Source organism: Tenebrio molitor, chromosome 1 (genome assembly GCF_963966145.1).
Source record: "Tenebrio molitor chromosome 1, icTenMoli1.1, whole genome shotgun sequence".
NCBI lineage: Eukaryota > Metazoa > Arthropoda > Insecta > Coleoptera > Tenebrionidae > Tenebrio > Tenebrio molitor.
In genome coordinates, this window is record NC_091046.1 from 37,182,984 (window position 1) to 37,204,276 (window position 21,293).

The 21,293-nt window shown below is 34.2% G+C and overlaps 3 protein-coding genes across 5 annotated transcripts in view; 2 read left to right on the forward strand and 1 right to left on the reverse strand.

Moving 5' to 3' along the window:
• On the forward strand, positions 1 to 16,657 carry Nup153 (Nucleoporin 153kD). Of its 2 annotated transcripts, none has more exons than XM_069036231.1 (5): positions 1 to 200; positions 433 to 976; positions 5,228 to 8,868; positions 9,994 to 10,073; positions 14,536 to 16,657. In XM_069036231.1, exons 1-5 carry the CDS (start codon positions 132 to 134, stop codon positions 14,585 to 14,587), a joined length of 4,386 nt encoding a protein of 1,461 aa, XP_068892332.1. In that variant the 5' UTR covers positions 1 to 131; the 3' UTR covers positions 14,588 to 16,657. The 2 variants fall into 2 exon arrangements, with proteins under 2 accessions (XP_068892332.1, XP_068892331.1); XM_069036230.1 differs by having other exon boundaries at positions 2 to 200; positions 5,225 to 8,868.
• LOC138122113 (cytosolic non-specific dipeptidase-like) overlaps positions 1 to 21,293 on the forward strand; it is a 203,971-nt gene that overhangs the window by 175,762 nt on the left and 6,916 nt on the right. The window lies entirely within an intron of this gene.
• wcy (WW domain-containing adapter protein with coiled-coil wacky) overlaps positions 16,214 to 21,293 on the reverse strand; it is a 16,773-nt gene continuing 11,693 nt past the window's right edge. For both annotated transcript variants that reach the window (XM_069036248.1, XM_069036246.1), the window contains exons 7-9: positions 18,701 to 18,879; positions 17,526 to 17,653; positions 16,214 to 17,436 (exon numbers count right to left, since the gene is read on the reverse strand). In XM_069036248.1, coding sequence (XP_068892349.1) covers positions 17,358 to 17,436; positions 17,526 to 17,653; positions 18,701 to 18,879 — 386 coding nt within the window. In that variant the 3' untranslated portion in view covers positions 16,214 to 17,357. The remainder of the gene's footprint in view (positions 17,437 to 17,525; positions 17,654 to 18,700; positions 18,880 to 21,293) is intronic.

Below are 21,293 nucleotides of genomic sequence, written 5' to 3' on the forward strand. Positions count from 1 at the left end.
GGCGAAGTGTGACTAAGTTCATAGTCTTCGTACGCCATATTGGATCCTCGTGTGGTGAAAGTTGTCATAGAAATGTGTGATTTTACAAGTTTACGTTATTTGTGTAAAATAGACTAAGAACAATTGTAATTATGGCAAATAATAATAATGAAGGTGTAGATAATAGTCTAGACAGCCCGAGAGATTCAGGATTAGAAAAGGTTTGTTAAAATGCGTTCTTTATACATATTCGCGCGTTCTCACCTCTAAATATAGCTATAAAACTTTTATACGAATTTGTGCCTTTGTATTGACCAAAAGTCGTTTCATCACATCCGTTACACTTGGCAGTGCCATCAACACGCGTATTTAACCTTAGATTCGACAGACTATTTGTTTAACCTTGATGTGTAAGCTAGATCATAAGTCCTATTTTGAATTTTTTGTTTGCAGTCATTTGTGGGAAAGTTCGTGTCCGGTATTTTTAATAGTACGCCGTTGTCCAAGTGGTTCGGAAAAGAATCCACATCGAAGTCAACGGTCAGAAGACGAGAGGACGACGAAGATGAAGAGTATGATCCTTCATATGTGTTTCAACCGCCAACCAAACGCGCAAAACTACCGTCGGATCCGCAACACAACAATTATAGTGGTGCACACTTGTTTGAATCACCAGTGACTGTGCATGTTGCTTCCAATAACACTAACAATGTTCCTGCAAAAGTGTACGGGAAATTTCCTGAACCAGTGGCAGGACCTTCAGGGGTCAAGTCCCGAAAACTATTTGAAAAACAAAACACTGCTAGCACAAATACGATTTCAGCAAACTCCTTTGAAAATCAAGAAGTAGTTAACGGTGATAATGACTCGGACAGTGAAGATTCAACTAGTGGTTATTCTTCTGTGGCTAGGCTGGTTAGTAAGCAGAAAAGTGAAGATGCCTCAAACAGGGAACCAGAGAAAATTACACCAAAAGCAAAATCCTTGTTTACCTCAAGTAAGTTATATAATATTTTTTTTAAATATAGTAACTAAAAAAATTAAAAAATGGTAACAGATATTTCATGCTTATATGTAGTGATTTGAGGGTAGATGACAACATTTTGATTTTAATGGCATAATTTAATTATTAAATATTGTTTCTCAAAGTTATTTTTTTACTATTTACATGTTTATTTATTTGTTATTTTCTTTTCAACGTATCAATATATGTAATTGAAACAATTTCATAAACAATACTAGGTATTTGTAATTTGCCTGAAAAGTTTGACACTATTTGGCGCCATGTCTGTCATCAAGTTTCAAATGTTTGAGGTTATGTTGTACGTTGCTGTTATAGAGCTAAAGTCAAAACGAAACATGACATCACGTGGTTTGCGCAGAAGACGAATGTAGAGCGGTTGAATCCAGCTTACGTATATGACAGTGGCGGAGTCAAAAATTTTCTTTTGTTTACGCTATAAGAGGGTGTTGGAGGAATGTTATGGAGATGAAGATAGTTTTTATTATTCTATTAGAGGTTTAACAACAAAAGTAGATGACCTCGGTGTAGAATTTCTTTCATCAGGTGAAGAAAATTGAGTTTTGGTTAAGTTTTGCCCCTAAACTGACGACTGTATGATACGCCTCTTCTCAGCGAGCGCGCATCCTAAGCTCCGCCCTGTCATGTTTCGTTTTGACTTTAGCTCTATCAACCTAACATGTCTTTACTGTAATGTTGGAGTTGTAGTCAGAAGGAATGGAATACAACATGTGTTTTCACAAAAAGGCATACAGAATGACATAAAATCATGAAACTATAGAGATATACATACCTAACTCAATTACCGTATATTTTGGCAATATCCATTCGAAAAATACTCCAAGACCATACAGGGTTATTCACGAGAGGGGTATTTCTGAATTTCTTTTTACCGCAACCCATTATACACATTGCAACAATATCTTGATTTCAAATTTTGAAAATAATTATAACTGAATCCATGATGGCTCTTAGTTCTGTCTTTTTGACGTTAAAGCAAAAAATTTTTGTCAATTCGAAAAATGTGTTTTTACATAAACGACGAAAAGACTGACATGCTCCTCATTTATGGAGTGTGGAAAGAATTCTGTCGCCGCTACGGATGTTTAGAAGCCGATGGTACGACACTTCGAACACCTTTTACATTAACTTAATTTGTTAATTTATTTGTTGAATTTTGATTAAATACAGGTTATCTGCCAATCTGACATTTCTCACAAATCTATCCAACTTACTTTGATTTCTAATTTAAAAGAAATAACACATTTGATTTAGTAGTTACTGCCATTGGTATTGTTGGTTGCGCCAAAATAAAAATTCAGAAGTACCCCTCTCGTGAATAACCCTGTATAATCAATAATAATCGATTTAAAATTTTTGTTACATACCAGTAGATTTCCATAAAAAGGTCTGCTAGTGAGTATTGAATTCGTTATTGATAATACAGCAAAGCATAAAATAGATGTATTTAGTTCATCTGCCAGTGTTAATGAAATTTTTTGTACAATTACGGCCACGGAATTTTGGTCGTCATTTGTCATTCCATTGACATGAGATGTAAAGCGGCCATTACATATTCGTAACCTCACTTTCTACTATTACAAGACTTGTCATTTTGATGCTGCCTAACTTGCAGGAAAACGCGCTTCCTCATTTCGTGCAATTTTGGAACAGGGATACTATCCGCACTTTATTGAAATAGGGTATATCCTGTTCACGTTGGATTGAACCTCAGTGGTGCAAATCGCACACATTTGTCATTAACTTTCATATGAGTTGTCATAGTAACAGGTCAGGTCATTTGCACCACTCATGTTCATTCCAACGTGAACAGATATTACCCATTATTGTATTGCCGTTATAACTTTGTATCTGCTCCGCCTACTAAAATTGACCAATCAGAATCAAAGCCAGATTCAATCTGTACAACTTTTCATCACATTTGCCACGTAAAAAAGTTAAGGTTAGAATTTTGCTGTCAAGTCCACAATTATTGTTTTAGGTTCTAAAAAATAAAATGTCATTAAGACAATTCGAATGTCAGAAATTTTTACTGTGTAAATCAGATCGTCTTAACAACCTATTTGATTGGTAACTAAGAAAATGAAATGGGCGGGGCAGATAAAATGTTACGTTGTCCTTAGTATAGGCATTCACGATCTTTTTGGGACCGAGTTGGCTATGACCATCTAGTGTTTTTGTTGGCAGTACCTCGATAGTAACTACGGGGTGATCAAGAAGGACTGTTTAAGTTGGTAACACTGGATCGTATTTTAAATCGTATAACAGGAGTAACTTCCGGTTGTTGGTGGCTTGTTGTTGTTAATGCTATACCTATATCAGATATTTGTCAAATAAACCAACAAAACATATCCACTTGCAGTGTTATAAATAACCGAATTAAAAAATTTTCTCAATTGTACTGCCAACTTAAACAGTCCTTCTTGATCACCCGGTAGTAAAGGAAATTGACACTTTTTGTGTTAGGTTAGGTTGTTTGCAGTTTGAAGTTATATTTTCTAAATAGGTACATTGCTGCCGGATCTCTTAAATCTGGTCTGTCCTTTTTAAATTGGAAGTAGCATCGTTAATGGAAATTATTTTGGCAATTTTCACTTTTCCTATGACGGATTTTAAATTATTTTTAGTAACTTAATAAATCATTTACTTTTTTACGAATATTAAAATAATAAATCTGGCAATGCGGTGGCAAGGAAATGTCGACCAGGCACTGACAGGAAAAAAAAAGTTGCATCCGTTGCATCACTGAATTAGTTACTCCAACATGAAAAGAAAAAATCATAGCGAATTCGGTTCCAAAAAGATCGTGAATGCCTAATATTGGTAGCATGTTTGCAACTATGAATGAAGTATGACATTGACAAATTTTTGGATCTCAATTTCACAAGTCAATCATAATGACAATAAAGCATGGACTACATCCATTTTTTTTAAATTGATATGAAAGTGACGGCTAAAATTCCGTGGCCGCAATTGTAATTGCAATATGTATTTATATGTGATGCATGTATAGTCTGTTTTTTAATCAAAAAACCACGACCTGTTGATTTAGGTTTGCAAATATAAAATTTTACTAAATTTAGGGAATCTAATGATATCTATTGGCTATACCAGACAATGCCTGTCATTTTTTTTAATGTCCTTGAAATTACACAAACTCGGATTTAAAATTTCAACGTGAACTTTATTAACATGCTGTGCTATACTAATATCTCTAATAACCTCCATTTTTATATGATGAGATTTTTCATCCTACGTCAAAAGTGTACAGTGTTGCCAGCTTTATTATGGGTGTAAATTGCGGTGTTGTGGTTTTTTGACAATGACAACTGTTCAAATCTAAATTTGGCAAATTTGCGCCGTTTAATTCAGGCTTGCTAACAAATAGGTTGACTATTGTATGATGACATAAGACAAAAATGCCACCAAAACAGTATTTTTGCTAACGTTTATTTGGTTAGCAATTGCTCGTATGGTAAACCCTCCATCCGGGCCTTGTCTAATTACGTGTTTTTGGAATTCAGTCAGATTCGGCATTACAGCTGACAAGATAACTGTCAACAGTGATTGTAAAAGTCAGTTTTATTTTGACTTTATCTTGACAATTAAAAGCTTGATACAAATGTAAGAAATATTGCGTGTCCCAGTTTTTTTTTGTCCACCAACAGTATATAAAAATGCAACTAATGTATTTTAATGACAACATATTTAATAACTAGGTAATTCATAAAAACAGTTTTGGTTATAAATAATTTTTAGTTATATGTTACGTTAGATAATACAGTTATTTAGATAAATGTAAGTATGAAATCAAATTACCAGATCAATGCTCTCCAACTACCTACAGTACTTGATAGAAAAATGGCATAATAAAATTCAGAATTACATTGCAAGATCAAAGTATGTTACAAAAGTTTCATAGTCCATTTGAACTATGACACCATAAAATTTCACGTTCATTTATTCAGGTAAAAAAAATATTTATTACAGCAGTTACTATTTTTATGTGTTGTTTTAGCAATTATTGGAAATACTGTTGATTACAGCGCCAGGCATTTATTGACATTATAGTCGTTCCAAAGTTTTCAATAAAAGAAAAGAATTTTTGACATTGCACTTCAGATTATTGCACGGCATAAAAAGCCAGAGCTATTCTAATTTCTATTTGACGCAAAAATCTTTATGAAACATTTTTCTTTTCAGCAGATGATTCAAATGAGCGTACTTTATTCCCCCAAAGAAGTCAGCAAATGAACACTTCATTAAGTTCAAGACGTCCTGCATTTAATGCGTCAACCTTTGGATCGCCGAATTTTGTGGACAGGACATTGTCAACGAAGAGGATAATGAGCTCGCCCTTCTATAGCGGTCACACTATCTACGGTGGAGCCTCGGCGTATGGTCGTAAATTTGGCAAAAGTACTGAAGATCTAAACTCCACAAGATTGTCGGTGCAAATAAAACCCGTAAACGAGAAACCCACGAACGAAAATGCAACGTTGAGTAAAACAGCACGTAGAATCTTAAGTACTTTGGAGCAATACAGTACGCCGATAAGTGATGCCAAAAAGATACCTGTTACGCCGAGGAAGCAGGGACTGTTGTCACAGCACGTGGGAGCAACTCCGTATCTCGTAAGAGATCGAAAGAGGCCATCAAATAAAGAATTGCAGGTACCTTCAGTTCCTGATCTGCTACAGATGAAACAAAAGCAGCGATTGCAGAATAGTACGGAAAACGTGAGGAAAATCGCCACAAAATCCAAATCGACATTAAACGATAAAGAAGAATATAAACTTCCAACGGAAGAAGATAATAAACAGAAACACAATAATAAAATGAAAAGCAGTGTGGCGTCAGTCAGGCAAAAATCGCAACCAGTCGAGCCGGTCAGTGAGGTAAAACTACCGAAAGTTTCGTTACCGATAACAACACTACCAAAATTCGATTTCGTTATGATGCCACCACCTAATACAAGCGACACTAAAAAAAGTCAAAATGAAAGCAGTAAAAGCCCAATTACGACAAAGTCTCCAGTTAGTACGACCGTTAAACCTACGCCTGTTATGGAGAAGAGAACAGTTGAAAATGGAAAAACTAGTAACTACACGTTCTCCGAGCCGTTGGTGATTTTAAAGGAATCAAAGGCTATCAAGGCGATAAATTGTTTCAAATTTAGTGAACCACTGTGCAAGAAACAGTCTACAGAAGACAGAAGTCTCACTTTCAAATCCGGTGATAAAGATGTGAAATCTGTTTCGTTCAAAATGAAGAATAACGGAGAAAATACAAATTCGGTTGGCATAGCGAAACCCGTGAATCAGTTGTTAACCGGTAGTGTGATGGACGTTTTGCGAAGAAAGAACGAGACACCAGCACGATTAGACAAACCTAAAACGACAGAAACCTGGGAATGTCCGACGTGTTTAGTTATAAACGCCTCTGGGAAACTTATATGTAGTGCCTGTGATGAACCCAAGCCTGAGACACAGTTCAATAAGAATAAAGGATTCGGTGATCAATTTAAAATGTCAAGTGACAAATGGGAATGCAATTCGTGCATGGTGCGTAACAATAATTCAGATAAAAAATGTATAGCATGTGCAAGCTCCAAACCAGGTGAAGATAAACCGACAGTCCAGTCCAGTTTTGGAGATAAATTTAAAGCACCTGTCGACACTTGGGAGTGTGATTGTTGTTTAATCAGGAATAAGAATGAGTTAGATTGTTGCGCAGCTTGCGGTACGACGAAGTCAACAACAAAACTGGTAGTTAGTGGTTTCGGGGATAAATTTAAACCACCAAGTGACACATGGGAGTGCAGTACTTGCATGATCAGGAATAAACAAGAACTGGATAAGTGTGAGGCTTGTGAGACGCCGAAACCGGGTGCACCAGCACAGAAATCTATCAATACTAGTTTTCTCGGGAACAGTGTTAAATCCGATCAGAAAATTTGCACCAGTACTTCTAATATAACTTTCACTTTTGGAATTAAACCAGAATGGGAATGTAAAACGTGCATGATCAAAAATAAAAATGAGTTGACAAAATGCGCAGCCTGTGAAATGCCTAAAGAGAGCTCCGATTCGGACAAAAAAGGTTTCGGGGACGCTTTCAAGATGAAAGGACGCGAATGGGAGTGTACATCCTGTCTGGTGAAAAATAAGTCGACGTCTGACACGTGTGTTTGTTGTGGAGTGGCAAAAGCCGGCAGTTCGAGCAAAAAGCTATCGGAAATTACGAAGTCGGAAGAAAAGAAACCCGTTATCAGTTTTAATTTTGGAATTGACAAGTCTCCCTCCACGCAATTCCAATTTGGAATACCGACGACGAAGAGTGAAGTAAAGGAAACCACAACAGTTAGCGCTCCACCTGCGTTGGTTTTTGGAGACGCTGCGAAATCCAGCACGGTGACTTCAAGTTTCACGTTCGGAATCAATACTCAGGAAAAAGATGCGCCAGTTAAATCTGTTGCTGCGACTGAGTCAGTAACTCCAACCATTGTTAGTAGTAATCCTCTTCTCAAACCCAGTGAGAAGTTGCCCGAAAAGGCGGCGCCTGCGGGTGCTGGATTTAAATTTGGCCTTGATAATCCTTTAAGTAAAAGTCAAGTTAGCAGTGAAGGTGCAGTTACTAGTACTAGTAAGACGGAAGCGCCAGTACCACCGGCTCTTTCCACTAGTTTCACAGCTAAGCCGGCACCCATGTTTCAGTTTAAACCTCCGGCGATCAACGGAGACATAAATAAACCACTTTTGTTTGGAAGTGAAGCGAATAAATCGAACAGTACGGTTTTTGGCAATGATATGAATAAATCCAAGGAAACAGTGTTTGGCACTGAGATGAAGAAACCTCAAGACTCACCATTATTTGGTAGTGGCAATAAACTTAAAGATTCACCATTTGGTAACGTGAGTGACGCAAATAAACCAAAAGAAACATTGTTTGGCAACGCCACAGACACGAGTAAACCTCAAGCGCCTATGTTCGGGACCGTTGATGCGAGTAAACCTCAAGGGGCGTTGTTTGGCACCGTGACTGACGCCAATAAACAACCCCAAGGGGCGCTGTTCGGTAACGTTAACGACACAAATCAGCCACAAGATACGTTGTTCGGTGGCGACGCCAATAAACCTAAAGATGCTTTATTCGGAAGCAAACCGACGGAGAGTACTACTGTGTTCTCGAACACGCCCCCTCCGACGTTCAACTTCAATCCCAAACCCATAGAGAGTGCACCAGCGCCCGCTTTCCCACCACCCGCCACCACGTCTCAACCCGCAGGTTCTGGCATATTTAAATTTGGAGCAAACGCATCACAGAATTCAGGCTCCGTCAAGAGAACGCTCGATGATGGTGCTGAAAATAACGTAAACAACGGTTTTGGTTCAGTTCCAAAAATTCCCGCATTCGGGGCCCCTCAAGGTTTTGGTTCGACCAAAAGCAAACCATTCGCATTCGGAAGCGCCGAAGCCGCACCGAAGACCACGGGTTTCAACTTCGGCCAAGCGGATAAACCGAACGTGGCCAATCCAAGTTTCAATTTCGGAAGTAGCGCCCCAAGCGCGTCGGGTTCGTCGGGCTTCAGCTTCTCCGTACCTAATACTGGATTTAATTTCGGCGCTACCGCCAAAGTTGAAAATCAACCGTTCAATCCGCCCGGCAATGTTTTTGGAGCGGGTGGAGCCGGAGCCAAAAATGGAAGTTTCAACTTCGGGACGAACCCAAATAACAACAATCAAAAGGCGGTCTTCAGTTTTGGAGCGAATCAGACCAATCCGCCACCCAGTCAGCCAAGTTTTCCGACACAGAATCAACCAGGATTTAACTTTGGAGGGCCTGCGGTAAGTGTATAATATGATGATACATAAAAAAAAGAGATAAAGGGTCGACATGGAAAACAAAACTATTGAAAACCTGTGGCGTAGTTCGATCACACTCATAAAATTCACTTAAAGTCGAGTTCATTAGTATCCGTTCGCTACATAAAAAGTAAGGTTGGCAAAATTTGAACTACATTTCAGTACTTCTACTGTATCTGGTTGGCTACTTTGATCTCTTTTCAAATGGACATTTAATCAATTTTTATATGTCTGAGAGTTTACGTTTACGTGCTCTAATTAGGTGTTTTATATACAAATTCTCCCCGTTTCGTGTCGACACGATCTTATTTATATTTGACATTTTGATAGTGACTTGTAGGTAAGTTGTACCAAAACCAAATAACCACCAACACTGCATTTTATCCAGAAAATCAACCGGCAACGTTGTGTAGTTATATTTGATTGGTCTAGGATCCTAGTACAGTTGGCTTCAAAAAAAAAACGGGAACTGAATTTTGACCTAATGTGAATTGGAAATTTAATTTGTCAATTTGTGTCTGTTTGACAGTAGTATTTCTGACACATAAGTGCAGTTTTTTAACCTAAATTCTAAAAAGCCGTTTCAAACTATAAAAATTTAATAAAATCTAACAGAACTTTTTCTGACAGTTCCCGTTTTTTTTTTAAGCCAACCGTAATATCAGAATTACCATTTAGTACACTTGGGGTCATTTTATAGAAAGAGAATTAAATATTTAATTTGAATTAAGTTTTAATGCGCGATTAATCCATGAATCCGAAACTTCGATCTGATCACGTGTTCAGTTAATCTCGCATTTGATTACGATTAACGTAATTTCGCTTCTGTAAACTAGCCCCAAGTGTAATTTTATTTTCACCAACTTAATTCAACAGGTGGTGGTTATTTGGTTTTGGTACAACTAATACATCACTGAATTTTGTGACAGTGAGAATTTATTAAGTTACACCGCACGTTTTCCGAAATTTTTTTTTCCAAAGCTGCCCCTTTTTTGCGCCTTTTTTGTTTTCTTTTGAATTATATTTAATTACTCATGCTATCAAAAAATTTAAGAAAATTAAATTCTTTCCTGTACGATAAAGAAATAGCATTGTCTCCTTTTACAGCCTTTAAATACACCCGCGGCGGGATTCAACTTCACTGGTGCCCCACCTTCGTTCAATTTCACGGATGGAAATTCAGCAATGTAAGTATTGTCTTTTACTATTTCCGTAGATGCTTATCATTCTACGGGATGATCAAGAAGGATTGTTTGAGTTGGTAATACTGAATTTTATTTTTAAATGGTACAACTGGAATAACTTCTGATTGTTGACGGCTTCACACTGACAGCCGCATCATTGACAAGTAACATTTGACATTTCAAATTGCTGGTGAATCTGTTCGAAAGTCTAAAAAGAAGAGTTAATTTATGGTTTTAGCAGAATGGTGGGCACTTCGAGCATTTCCTCTATAGTGGATTCATTTTTGTAATGACGAACTAAAATTACTAGATTTAGTAACTTTTGTCTTGTGAACACATCTTTTTACCGCGAATTTGGGCTTTTAAAAAGTTAGGTTATGGGTCACGTCATTTGTCCTGTCAAAACTGATCCCAATCAAAGAATAGCGAAATTAAATTTGTTTAATTATTTTGAAAAAAGAGCAAAGTTGCACTAAACAAATATGAAAAGGCAGGCATGAACGTACGTAACAATGAAATAATTTTGCATTTTGCTACTCATCCTCGTCGCTGTTTTCCTAATCGGAATCTTCAATCAAATTAACAATAATTAGGGATATGTCATGGATGCTAAAGTTTCCCATAAGCCTTGTCCTTGTCCTTCATCTAAAATTTTGTACATACTTCTGGGACAGCACTTAGGGAGAGTTTTATTTTAGATTAGAATTTACCGAAAAAACATTCGCTTCTACAATTTTGTACTTTTCGTACTTGTGTTTCCATTATCTCCATGAGTAATTTCTTTTATTTTGTTGAAAGCCTTTAAAATGTGCTGGTTCGTCTGCTTGCTTATTGATGCTTTACTCCGTTTTGGAAATTCATTCATTTTGGCAGTGACAATAATATGACAATTTAAATCATTGCCAACTGTTCTTTTTAATTTATTTTGTAAAAAAATCTAACAAAAAAAAAAGTTCCAGTTACAGTCGGAATGTTATGGATGTGGATTGGGGACTTGTCGTTAAGTTGGCACTACCAGCAAAAGTAACTAGGCGCGCCAATAAGGTTATTGGAATTTATGACAGATCTCACTAATGTACAGTTCAATCATAAGTTTTAAGCCACCTTGAGTTTGACAATCCATATCCAAAACATTCCGAGTATAGTTCGTCATTACAAAAATGAATGCATTATAAAGTTGACTCAAGTTGCAAAAAACCACTTTGCATTTGCAACAGCACTTTTATGGCATTAGTCATTTGAAATTAAAACTGTATGTACTTATGTGGAAAATATTCAATCCAAACTATCATTTTCTGGTCCCTTTGTGCCTTTATTTGGTTCAAAAATATGAAAAAAACGCTGTTGCAAATGACAGGTGGTTTTTTGCAACTTGAGTCAGCTATAGTTAATTTTTAAATAATTGTTCCATATTTCAAGTTTAATTTCTTAACTACATAACCTTCAATCTAAGGGAGTAATTTTTTATATTTCATTGAATCATTATTTGTTTTTAATACCTTGACAACGAGATATATTAAGTAGGCTTATAATGCCCTAGGGCGTATAAATCTTAATGCCCGCTTATTATGCCCTCATTCGCAATTATATATACAATTCAAAAAATGTAACCATTTTATTGTTTACAATTTTATTTAAAGTTAAAAGTACAATTTGTAAATGAAGATCCACTAATTGAACAATTTCCTAAATCTACACTATGTTTAAATGAAGAAACATTCAGGTTGGAGGCATCAGTTTTGCATAAAATTTTATTTTCGCCGGACGTTCCAGTTTCACGGGAGGTTCCAGCTTCACCGTTGCCAGTACCAATTAAACGGCTTATTTTATTCTTCGAAGCCATACTTTCTTCAATGTAACCTGATGCCACCGTATCGCTTTTCCACTGTCCATGCCTCTTTAAGGTCAACATATCCCCACCTGCATCTACAAGAAGAGTTGCCGATGTTCTACGCAGACAGTGGCCTGTGAACGCTTTAGCATTGACATAACCTAGATATTTTGCAATTTTTGACGGTACACTTCCAAAAGTATTTTTGCCAACCACTTGGGAAATGCATCTGCCATTACGATATCCCAAGAAATAGCGTCGTTCTTTTGTTATCTTCGGCCGCAATGAGGTATAATTTCGCAAGAAACTTAAAGCGTTGATCTCTTCTTCTATAATCGTAAAACTCTTTGGGCCCCCAGTTTTTGTATCTCGAATTTTTACCACCACAACCGCACCTCTGTCATCTACATCATCTACATTTAATTTAACGAGTTCGTCCCTTCTTAAGCCACCAAAAATCTCCATCACCAGAACAACCTGTGTTTAACAGAAATATGTTTTAGTTAATGCCACAATCCACTACCTTAACACCTTTTCTAGAAGAAACATGTCGTCTGGAGCCTCTTTCATAAATTTTAGTATATCCTCTCGTGTCAAAATTTTAGATTTTTTTGGTATATACCCCTTGGAATGTTGCTTCAAGAAGGTTTCTAATCTACTACAATTTTTTATATCTATTTTCTTGTAGACTAACAATGTCGATCTTAGCATTGAATATTTCGACCAGAGTGAATTTGGGCTGAATGACTCCGACTATAAAGGATACAGACTGTCAGAAATTATTAAAAATGTACAAAATACATACCAATTCTTGAAAATATCCCATTAGGACTGTTTCACTAACTTTTAAGTCATTTTTTAGCATGCATTTCTCAAAGTTATGATATTCCTTATCATACTGCAGACGAGATTTTCTGGGCAACAAGTTCTCATTAGCTTTATCGGCTCGTTCTAGTATAGTTTTCGGAATTATTTCGTCCATTCTCAATGCAACTGTCACTGTTTTATTTCACAAACAATAAAACAAACAAATCGTCATAGATACAAGGCACCGCACTAGGAAATTTAGCAAAATCAAATTCAAAATTTATAAATTTTTTAAACGTTCACAAATTCAAATGCAGTGAAATATAAAACGTTGTATGCACCACGGGCATTACTCGATGTTTATGCTCTCGGGCACCTTAAAAACTCTCGGGCCTGGCGGCCCTCGACCTTTTAAACTGGTTGCCCTCGAACATAAACATCTTCATAATGCCCTTGATACATAAATAACTATTTTGACACGATTATATGTATGCATTTTTTTTTAAATATGGGGTTATTTAAAATTTTGTTTGATGTCAATTAAAATTTTTACATTAAAAATTAAATAACATTTTTGAAGTAAAATTTGTCATTTGCTCAAAAAAAAAAATGTTATGTAAGGTACCAATTTTTTTCATTCATCCTTTAGGTAGTACGAAGGTCTATCAGAAAGAAAAGGAGAAAGTGGAAGTTGTCATTTAAAAAAAATCGGTGATGTAATTTAAGCAAATTGCACGTCATAGAATGGCATTTTTCGAAATAAAATCGACTTGTCCCGAACTATTTTCTTAAAGCTAGTTTGACACGATGCTAAATTTTGTAGTAAAATTTGTTAGAAAATGAGAGAGACCCTCGATCAGGACCAATGAACGATCAGGAATGACAAAGACAGACTATGATCCTGATCGTTCATTGGTCTAACAAATTTTCTACAAAATTTAGCATCGTGTCAAATTAGCTTAACAACATAACATAACGCTATTACGAATTTTGTTCCAAACTTTATGTTCACACTGTAATTGGTCCACTTGGTCCACTCTGCACGCTAAAAAAGGAACAAAGGCAATAATTAATCCGCAACAAAAATCTTTGTGGAAACCAGATTTACTTTGTATAAAAAATGATGATAGAAAAGTCTAAAAAGTTCGCCCATCCAAAACGTTTATTGCATCGTGATTGGATAGCTGTATCGAATCCATTTTTAAAGAAATCCTACAAAAAAGTTGTGTGGAGCGTACAGTTAATTTCAAAATTATAGAGTACACCCAATTTTCTACAGTGTAAAATGCACTTACATTTCTTGTCAATGATCAATGCCAATTTTGACAAACAAAATGGCTAATCTAACCGAAAACGTGAAAGTGCACATTCTTTCCGAATTAGAAGAAGGGTGGTCGATCCAGAGGGTAGCCCAGTATGATAACATCGCGAAGACCACCGTGCAGGGGATAAAACAGACAATATTATGGTCTTCTAAAATATCAGCGACATTTTATGTTTCAAACTTACCTAACCTACATAAAAAATATGACCGTCAAATTTCAAAAAGGCATCTTTACATGAGGAAAAAACTAATAAATCGGCATTTTTGTGCTAACTAAGTTACGGGCAGAGCCGCTTTAGGTTGATAAAATGTAAAAAACCCTAGGTAGTTACTTTTTCTTGCAATGTTTGTAACTATAAATTATGACATTTGATTCAAAATAAAATTCAATTGCTTGGAATTTCGTTCAAATTGTTTTATTATTGCCCAGTACGATTCAAATAACTGTTAATTTTCGTGAGGGAGGAGACCGTTTAATTGTTTTTTTTTTTTTATTGTTTCAGGACGCAGCCTCAACGAAAAATCAAGAAAGCGTTTCGGCGGACGCATCGATAGTTTCCTACGGTTTGTATATAGAGGAGTGACTGCGGCGTTAAAGAAGAAAATGGAGTTTTTGTGAGAGTACGTGTTAAGTTTGCTTTAAGTTATGTAAAGAATAAATGTGTGGATCAATCATCTTGATATTAAAAACAATATTATTTGTTTTTCAGACCTATAAATGTTAGCTAGGCATTAATAATAATATGGGCCACCTGTGAAGATTCAAGCCCAGGCATTCTACTTTCGAACATGTAATATAATGTTGAAAATATTTAGAATTTATTTACCATATCTGAATGTCTGCAGCTACGAGTAATGTTCACAGATGCGTCGGTGTACAAATAACATTGTTGTACACGGCATGTTACTCCCTACATTGTATACCATAGCGTAGGCATTTCAAAGGTCTGATCCATAGAATGTAGAATTTTATAATGATGTTGATGAGGATTTTCATCAATAACGTGTGATGATGAAACATTTGTGAAATTTTTGAATGATTCGTACCATATAATATTTATATGACGGCCAATAAGTGGCTACTTTTTCTGTGATATTCTTATGGGTCAGGCCCCATACATAAGTATAAACAATATGCATATACATATTTAAACTATTCAACACAGACAAAACGAAGAATTGTTTATTGCAAAAAGTCCTATGTAGAAGATTAGGTATATTTTTTACGTTCAAATGTGGTTTGTTAAAAAGTAGAATTTGGCAGCCGATTTGTATTTATGGATTGCTGAGTATCAGGTAATTATTGCAATGCAATAGTATTTATTTTTAATTGTTAATTTTGGTTTTTGTCTGTGTTATATTATCAAAGTAGGCTCACTCCTTGGTTCCTCTATTTGAAAGAATAAAAAAAAGCTGTAAATATTTGTTTATAACGATCGTGATTTTGAACAACACATCTATTTTGTACATACTTATAGTATTAAAATGATTTCGTTTTGTTTCTACATGAAATATTTGTGTTGTTTTGTGTAACGAGCTATTACGCTCTTTTTATCTCAAAATATTAAAAGGAGTTAGACTGCTTACATGTAAATATTGTAACTCTACAGGAAATAAATCTTTTTGCTGAAAATTTCATTTTATTTCAGTCGTTAATTCCTATTTCATTTGAACAAATTGTTACATTAGTTTATATGAACAGATGGAATTTTCAGCATATTTGTGCCTTTATTTTTTTAATGTATAATTTTATTAGTTATATTTGTCAAGAACTTGGCCTAGTTTCGTTTAAATTATTTTTCTTCTATGCCAGTCACGTGATTTATTTATTGATTACGAAGTTTATAATCTATCTTATCATCATAATTATGAAAACAAAATGTACTTGCAGAAACTTCTGCCGTTTTAGAACATTTTTTTTTCTCCCGAATCATTCCTATATATTAGTACGAGTACTTTTTAATTTAATTTTACAATAATTTATACTTAATAAAGCCAAGTTTTGTTAAACTTTGTTTTAGTTAATAAAAGTACATTAGTTATAAAAATCACCGTGTATGTATTGACCTATTCTTTTTTTTTAGATCCTGATTAGTTTACTGGACGCTCACTTGCAATTGTTCTTGTCTACAAAATTACTGTGAAGGACAATAACTTAACTCTACAACATAAACATCCAAATAGATTAAAAAGTTTTAATGTTACTTGTATGGAACATTTCAATTTTATAAGATTATATATAACAGACATACACTCAAATACATGGAGACAACTATACAAAGTATTCCTCAGCCAAATGAAACTGTGCTAAAACGTCCGAAGAGCCTTAAATCTTGTGGAAATTAAGACTAATATTTGCATCAAAAGTTGTACTTTCTTAAAAAGTTATAATTTTTTTTTAAATTTGATAAAATATAAATACAAAAGAAATGTAAACAAGGTAATTGTATAAAATGACTTTACAGTTGTCATATTCAAATATTCCAGATGTATAAAATTAGCGTAACTTTATTTATATTGAATATAACAATTGTATTTTATAAATTTCTTACATTAAAGCAACATAGAACAGAAACATGAACAGTGTTTATATCACAAGATATTTAATAGATTTTTTATTTTTTCTTTTTTTTTGGAAAAAATACAAACTTTAAAATATTTATATTTGAAGGAGCAATGTGCTTTTTACTGTTCTGTGTATATTTCCATTTGATTTAAGATTACCATTGTAATGTTCCACTACAGTTAAATCAACATTCACATAAATCGTAACTAAAATTTGTACAACTTTTTAAAATATATATATATTACCACTTTTAGCAGCAAAATTCATTTCTAACAAACTTTCAGTTAACAGTTAAAGAATTTACTTAAGAATTTTATTTTAAAAGTATTTTTACAAGCATAGTATATAAATACAGAAAAAACATAGAAACGTAACAAAATCGTACTTATTAAAATAAATTTGTACAGAGTGTCGTCAGAATATAGCTTTTCATACAGGAGACAATCAAATGAAAATATACACCTGTGAAAAAAAAACTATTTCTATATTATATTAATTTATCTAAATCTAAAACATAAAACCATTATAATACAGGTCACATATTAAATTCTACCTAAGAGAAATAGTCTTTAGTATCTAACAAATTAAATAAAATGCCAAAATAATAGGCCCTACCAAGTCATCAACTTGAAGGCAAATTATGAGGGAAATATAAATATACACCGGCTGAAGTTATAAATTAATTAAATTATAATGCATACTTTCCACTTAACGAAAATGTTTAGCTATTAACACTAATCTTGTGATATTTTCAAACCACTAAGAATCGTCAGACATGAATGAATTTTGCGATTTTAATTCTTCCAATTCTTTTATTTGTTGACGGAGAAATAAAATTCTGAAACCAAGTACGTATCTTATTAAATCAAGAAATTATATCTTAAACTTGAATATTTTTAATCGTGTTGAACTTTTTTTCAAACATACCTCTGTTCTTGCAATGTAGCTTGAATTTCTGTGAGACGAACTATTGACCTAGCAGACTTGAGTTCAGCAGAAACTTTAGAACACTGTATACTACCCATAATATGAGCTTCTTCCGCTAATTTCTGGGCCTGGAAATATCGAATTAAAACTGCGTCACCAGCCACTTATAAAGACATTCAACGTAAGAACCCTCCCCTAAATTTATTTCAATATACCGGGAGATTTTTTTTAACTCTGAACGTAGTCCATACTTAGTCCCTATATTCAGATCAATGCTGTATATAACCAGGTAACCAACGTTACGTCAATATAGCTATGTACTTGACAATAAAAAAATTGTATATTATTATACGAGTTTAATAAGACGCTTTATTATCGCTACGCTCGTCGTGCTTTAATGGAACGAATGTGAGAATACGTCTTATTAAACGAGTGTAATATACTATTTTATCTACTTTGCTTTATAATTCCTGAAATTTCAGCTGTTCAAGTTTTCATATTAGACTAGGGACTTTCGCGTGGGTTGGTAACAGACATTTTTCACAAAAATGTAAGGTTATTTTACTAAATTTACTTCGTAGTTTCACTGGTTACCTTGACACCTGACGTCAAACCGCGGATTTTGCTTTTAACAAAAGCTAAAAGTTACCAAAAACAGTTTAATAATATGATTCATTATTAAACTGTTTTCGATATAATAGTGAGCCCATTTGTAACGCAAAGTAGATAAAGACAATTTGTTTGAATTATTATTATTGTGATAAAATACATTAAATTACACATAATGCCATGTCAATCAGAGCCTAAGAAATGTGCGTCACGTTTTTTCAGACACTAAATTAGTCATAGCAAATATTCGCAATGCATTGATCTGTGCTTTTTAAAACTGATCATAAATCTGTGGCTTGAAGCTAAAAGGGCCAATGTCAAAATTGTCACATTTGCCAAAATGACATTGGCCCATTTAGCTTTAGCTGATGTAGATGAGTTCATGGAGACATTGGCTACCATTATATTTATGCATCTGCTATTGCTTGAATATGAAGAAGAGCATGAGAATGCAATGATTAACTCAAAACAGCAAAACAGCCCTTGTAGTTCCAAGCCACCGAAATATAATCATCAGAGTTAAAAGATCTCCCGGTATATCTAAAATACGAACGTTGATTACTCACTTGTTTTTCTAGAATTTCTGCTGGCCATCCCCTAACGTGATTTACTAAATCATCTCTATAATGGTTGGCCAATGAAGGTGTTATTGAAGGACCTTGGGGTCTTAAAGCTTGTAACGAGCTTGACATTCCCTGAAGTGTTGAGAGATTGCCAGGTGGACTACTAACAGGTACTGAGACAACTGATAACAAATAATAAAATATTATTATACAAATATTTAATACCAATTTCAAATATATTGACACAAAAAGATTCGTCACAATTGCACCTTACAGCAGATACCTTAAAACAAAGCAAACAAAAACGCAAATATCGGTCTCAAGTTGGGTTATGCTAAAAAACAACACATATTTTTAAAATACTCGCAAATAGAACAACATTGTGACAATGAAGTTGTTGTGAAATGATTTGCACGTGCAAGGGCCTTACATTTTTCTTCTGAATGCGCAATTTACATTAAATTTTATAACATTTTACATGTACGATACATAATTGGAAACAAATAAGTATAAAAAAAAATAGTAATTGTAGTCACATGTACGAGATTATTAAATTTAAAAGGTATCGAAATTTTGATAAAAACAAGGTAATTTTCTTGTTTACTGAATAAAAATCTGCAGTAGGTGAACATTTATAATTGTATTAAATGATAATTCAAATTTGAAATACAAAATGCCATTCTTCAGTTAATGTGTCTTTACTTTGTTAATTAACCTATTATTTGAAATTCCTTTCAATTCTATTACGTTATTTTTTTTATTTTCAAATATCGGCGGTGTTAGTACAATTAACGTCATTCTTTCGTTTGTTCATAATTTTTTTGATCAAACGTTTTGGAAACTGATGACGTTTCAGCCTGGGTCGGGGCTGGACAACGAAGGATCCTTATAATATGTAATTTGTTATCCGCTTGTTGTGTGAAGACAACTATCGCCAGCGCAGACACGTTAAACGAAATTATTGTAAATTAAAATATTATTTTATTTTTCATAATCAGAACTGTTCATTCCGACCAAAGTCAACCCATCAATTATTTTCAGCGGATCTCATTATTTTTATTTGTAAGTGACATTACGTTATTTTTCTATTTTAACCTTACATTTTAAATTACATTATTGTCGTTCCATGAAAAAACAACATTGTGTCCTCAACCTGTTCCCAGTATTATTGTTCTGAACAAGAATTTCGATTGAATATGGACCGTTATGACAACTGTATTGATTTTTTACTATACTCTTAAAATGTTGCATTTTACGGTTTTTAAATCATTACTTTTGGTATTCAGGTACTCCGTTTCGGGGCAAGGGCAAAGAGAAATCTGCAGAAAACTCTCTGTGCAACAAATACTGAATGAAATGTACGCATAAACTTCTGAAAAATCTTCCGTATATTTGTTGAAATTAGACTTCGTAAGTATAGAAACAAACATTGTTAAAACATAAAAAAAAATCATAATTCTAAATAAGCCTAGCAGAAATTACTGCAGTAAGCAAGATCGATTGGTCAGGTCAGGTTAGCTTCAAAAGTTAATTTGTAGCAGTTGAAAGTATGGTTCATAATTCGAAGTGATTTATTTTCGTAATTATTATTGTATTTTCAAAAGTAATTGAACGCGGAATGTTGTAGTGAAGGTCGTGGACGCAAACGGGATAAATGGCATAATAAAAGAAATAATGAGAGGTAGAAAATACAACTTCATAGACAATAAAATAAAAATTTAACAAATGTTTGTCATTTTACCGGGTGGGGCATCGTATACGCGCACGCGAGAAATTGCGATTTTTAATTAAATAAAATTGTCGAAATTTTTCACAGTTACTTGGCTATTGGTAAGGTACATTTAATAATTTTTTGATAATTTTTCACTCACAAAGCCAAAAAAAAATAAAAATGTAAATTTCAACCAAAAATCAAATTCTGATTTTTATACTGATCTACCCAGATTCACTTCCTATAATTATTTACGAAATCAGCCGAAAAAAACACCAATTAGATTTTGAATTAAACGCAGTTTTACATTTCAACTTTCAAAATCATTTTTATTTATGATCTGCTACTTGTGCTGTTGTAAATTTAGGTGACAATGGAAACTGTCAATTTTATGCCAAAATGGTTTAAAACGGTCGGCTGTACCTTTTGTTGGGAAATTATACCATTGTGCCATAAATCACGCGTCTGGTTTGCGTTTAAATAAAAAAGCGAATTATTTAGCTAACCAAGTCAAAATTTGTAATTGTGCCACCAGGGTTTGATGCGCTAGCAGATACAGATTCATTTAGTGTAAAAACTTTATAGGTAAATTAACAGTTAATTTCAGAAAACTAATAAAACTGTTACGGCCTTATTTATTAACAATTTTTTTTTTTTAAATTCGCAAGTATACCTTATCAATAATTAGTTAGGTATATAAAATTTCGACAATTTTATTTTAATTAGAAGTCGCGATTTCTTGCCTGCGCGTATACGATGCCCCACCCGGTATACTTGCCATGGAAAATAGTATATTATGTTATGAGGAGCAAAAATGAAGTTTTATGTGCTGCGGCTGGTAGATTGGCTGTCGAAAGCAGTGAGGCAGACAAACCAGCCAAAGCA

Excerpts from the sequence above, each read along its gene's own strand:
- Nup153 (XM_069036230.1), top strand. The coding sequence starts at position 132 with ATGGCAAATAATAATAATGAAGGTGTAGATAATAGTCTAGACAGCCCG. Across the intron at positions 201-432 it reads GAGATTCAGGATTAGAAAAG|TCATTTGTGGGAAAGTTCGT; the intron begins GTTTGTTAAAAT and ends TTTTGTTTGCAG. Across the intron at positions 977-5,224 it reads AAAATCCTTGTTTACCTCAA|CAGATGATTCAAATGAGCGT; the intron begins GTAAGTTATATA and ends TTTTCTTTTCAG.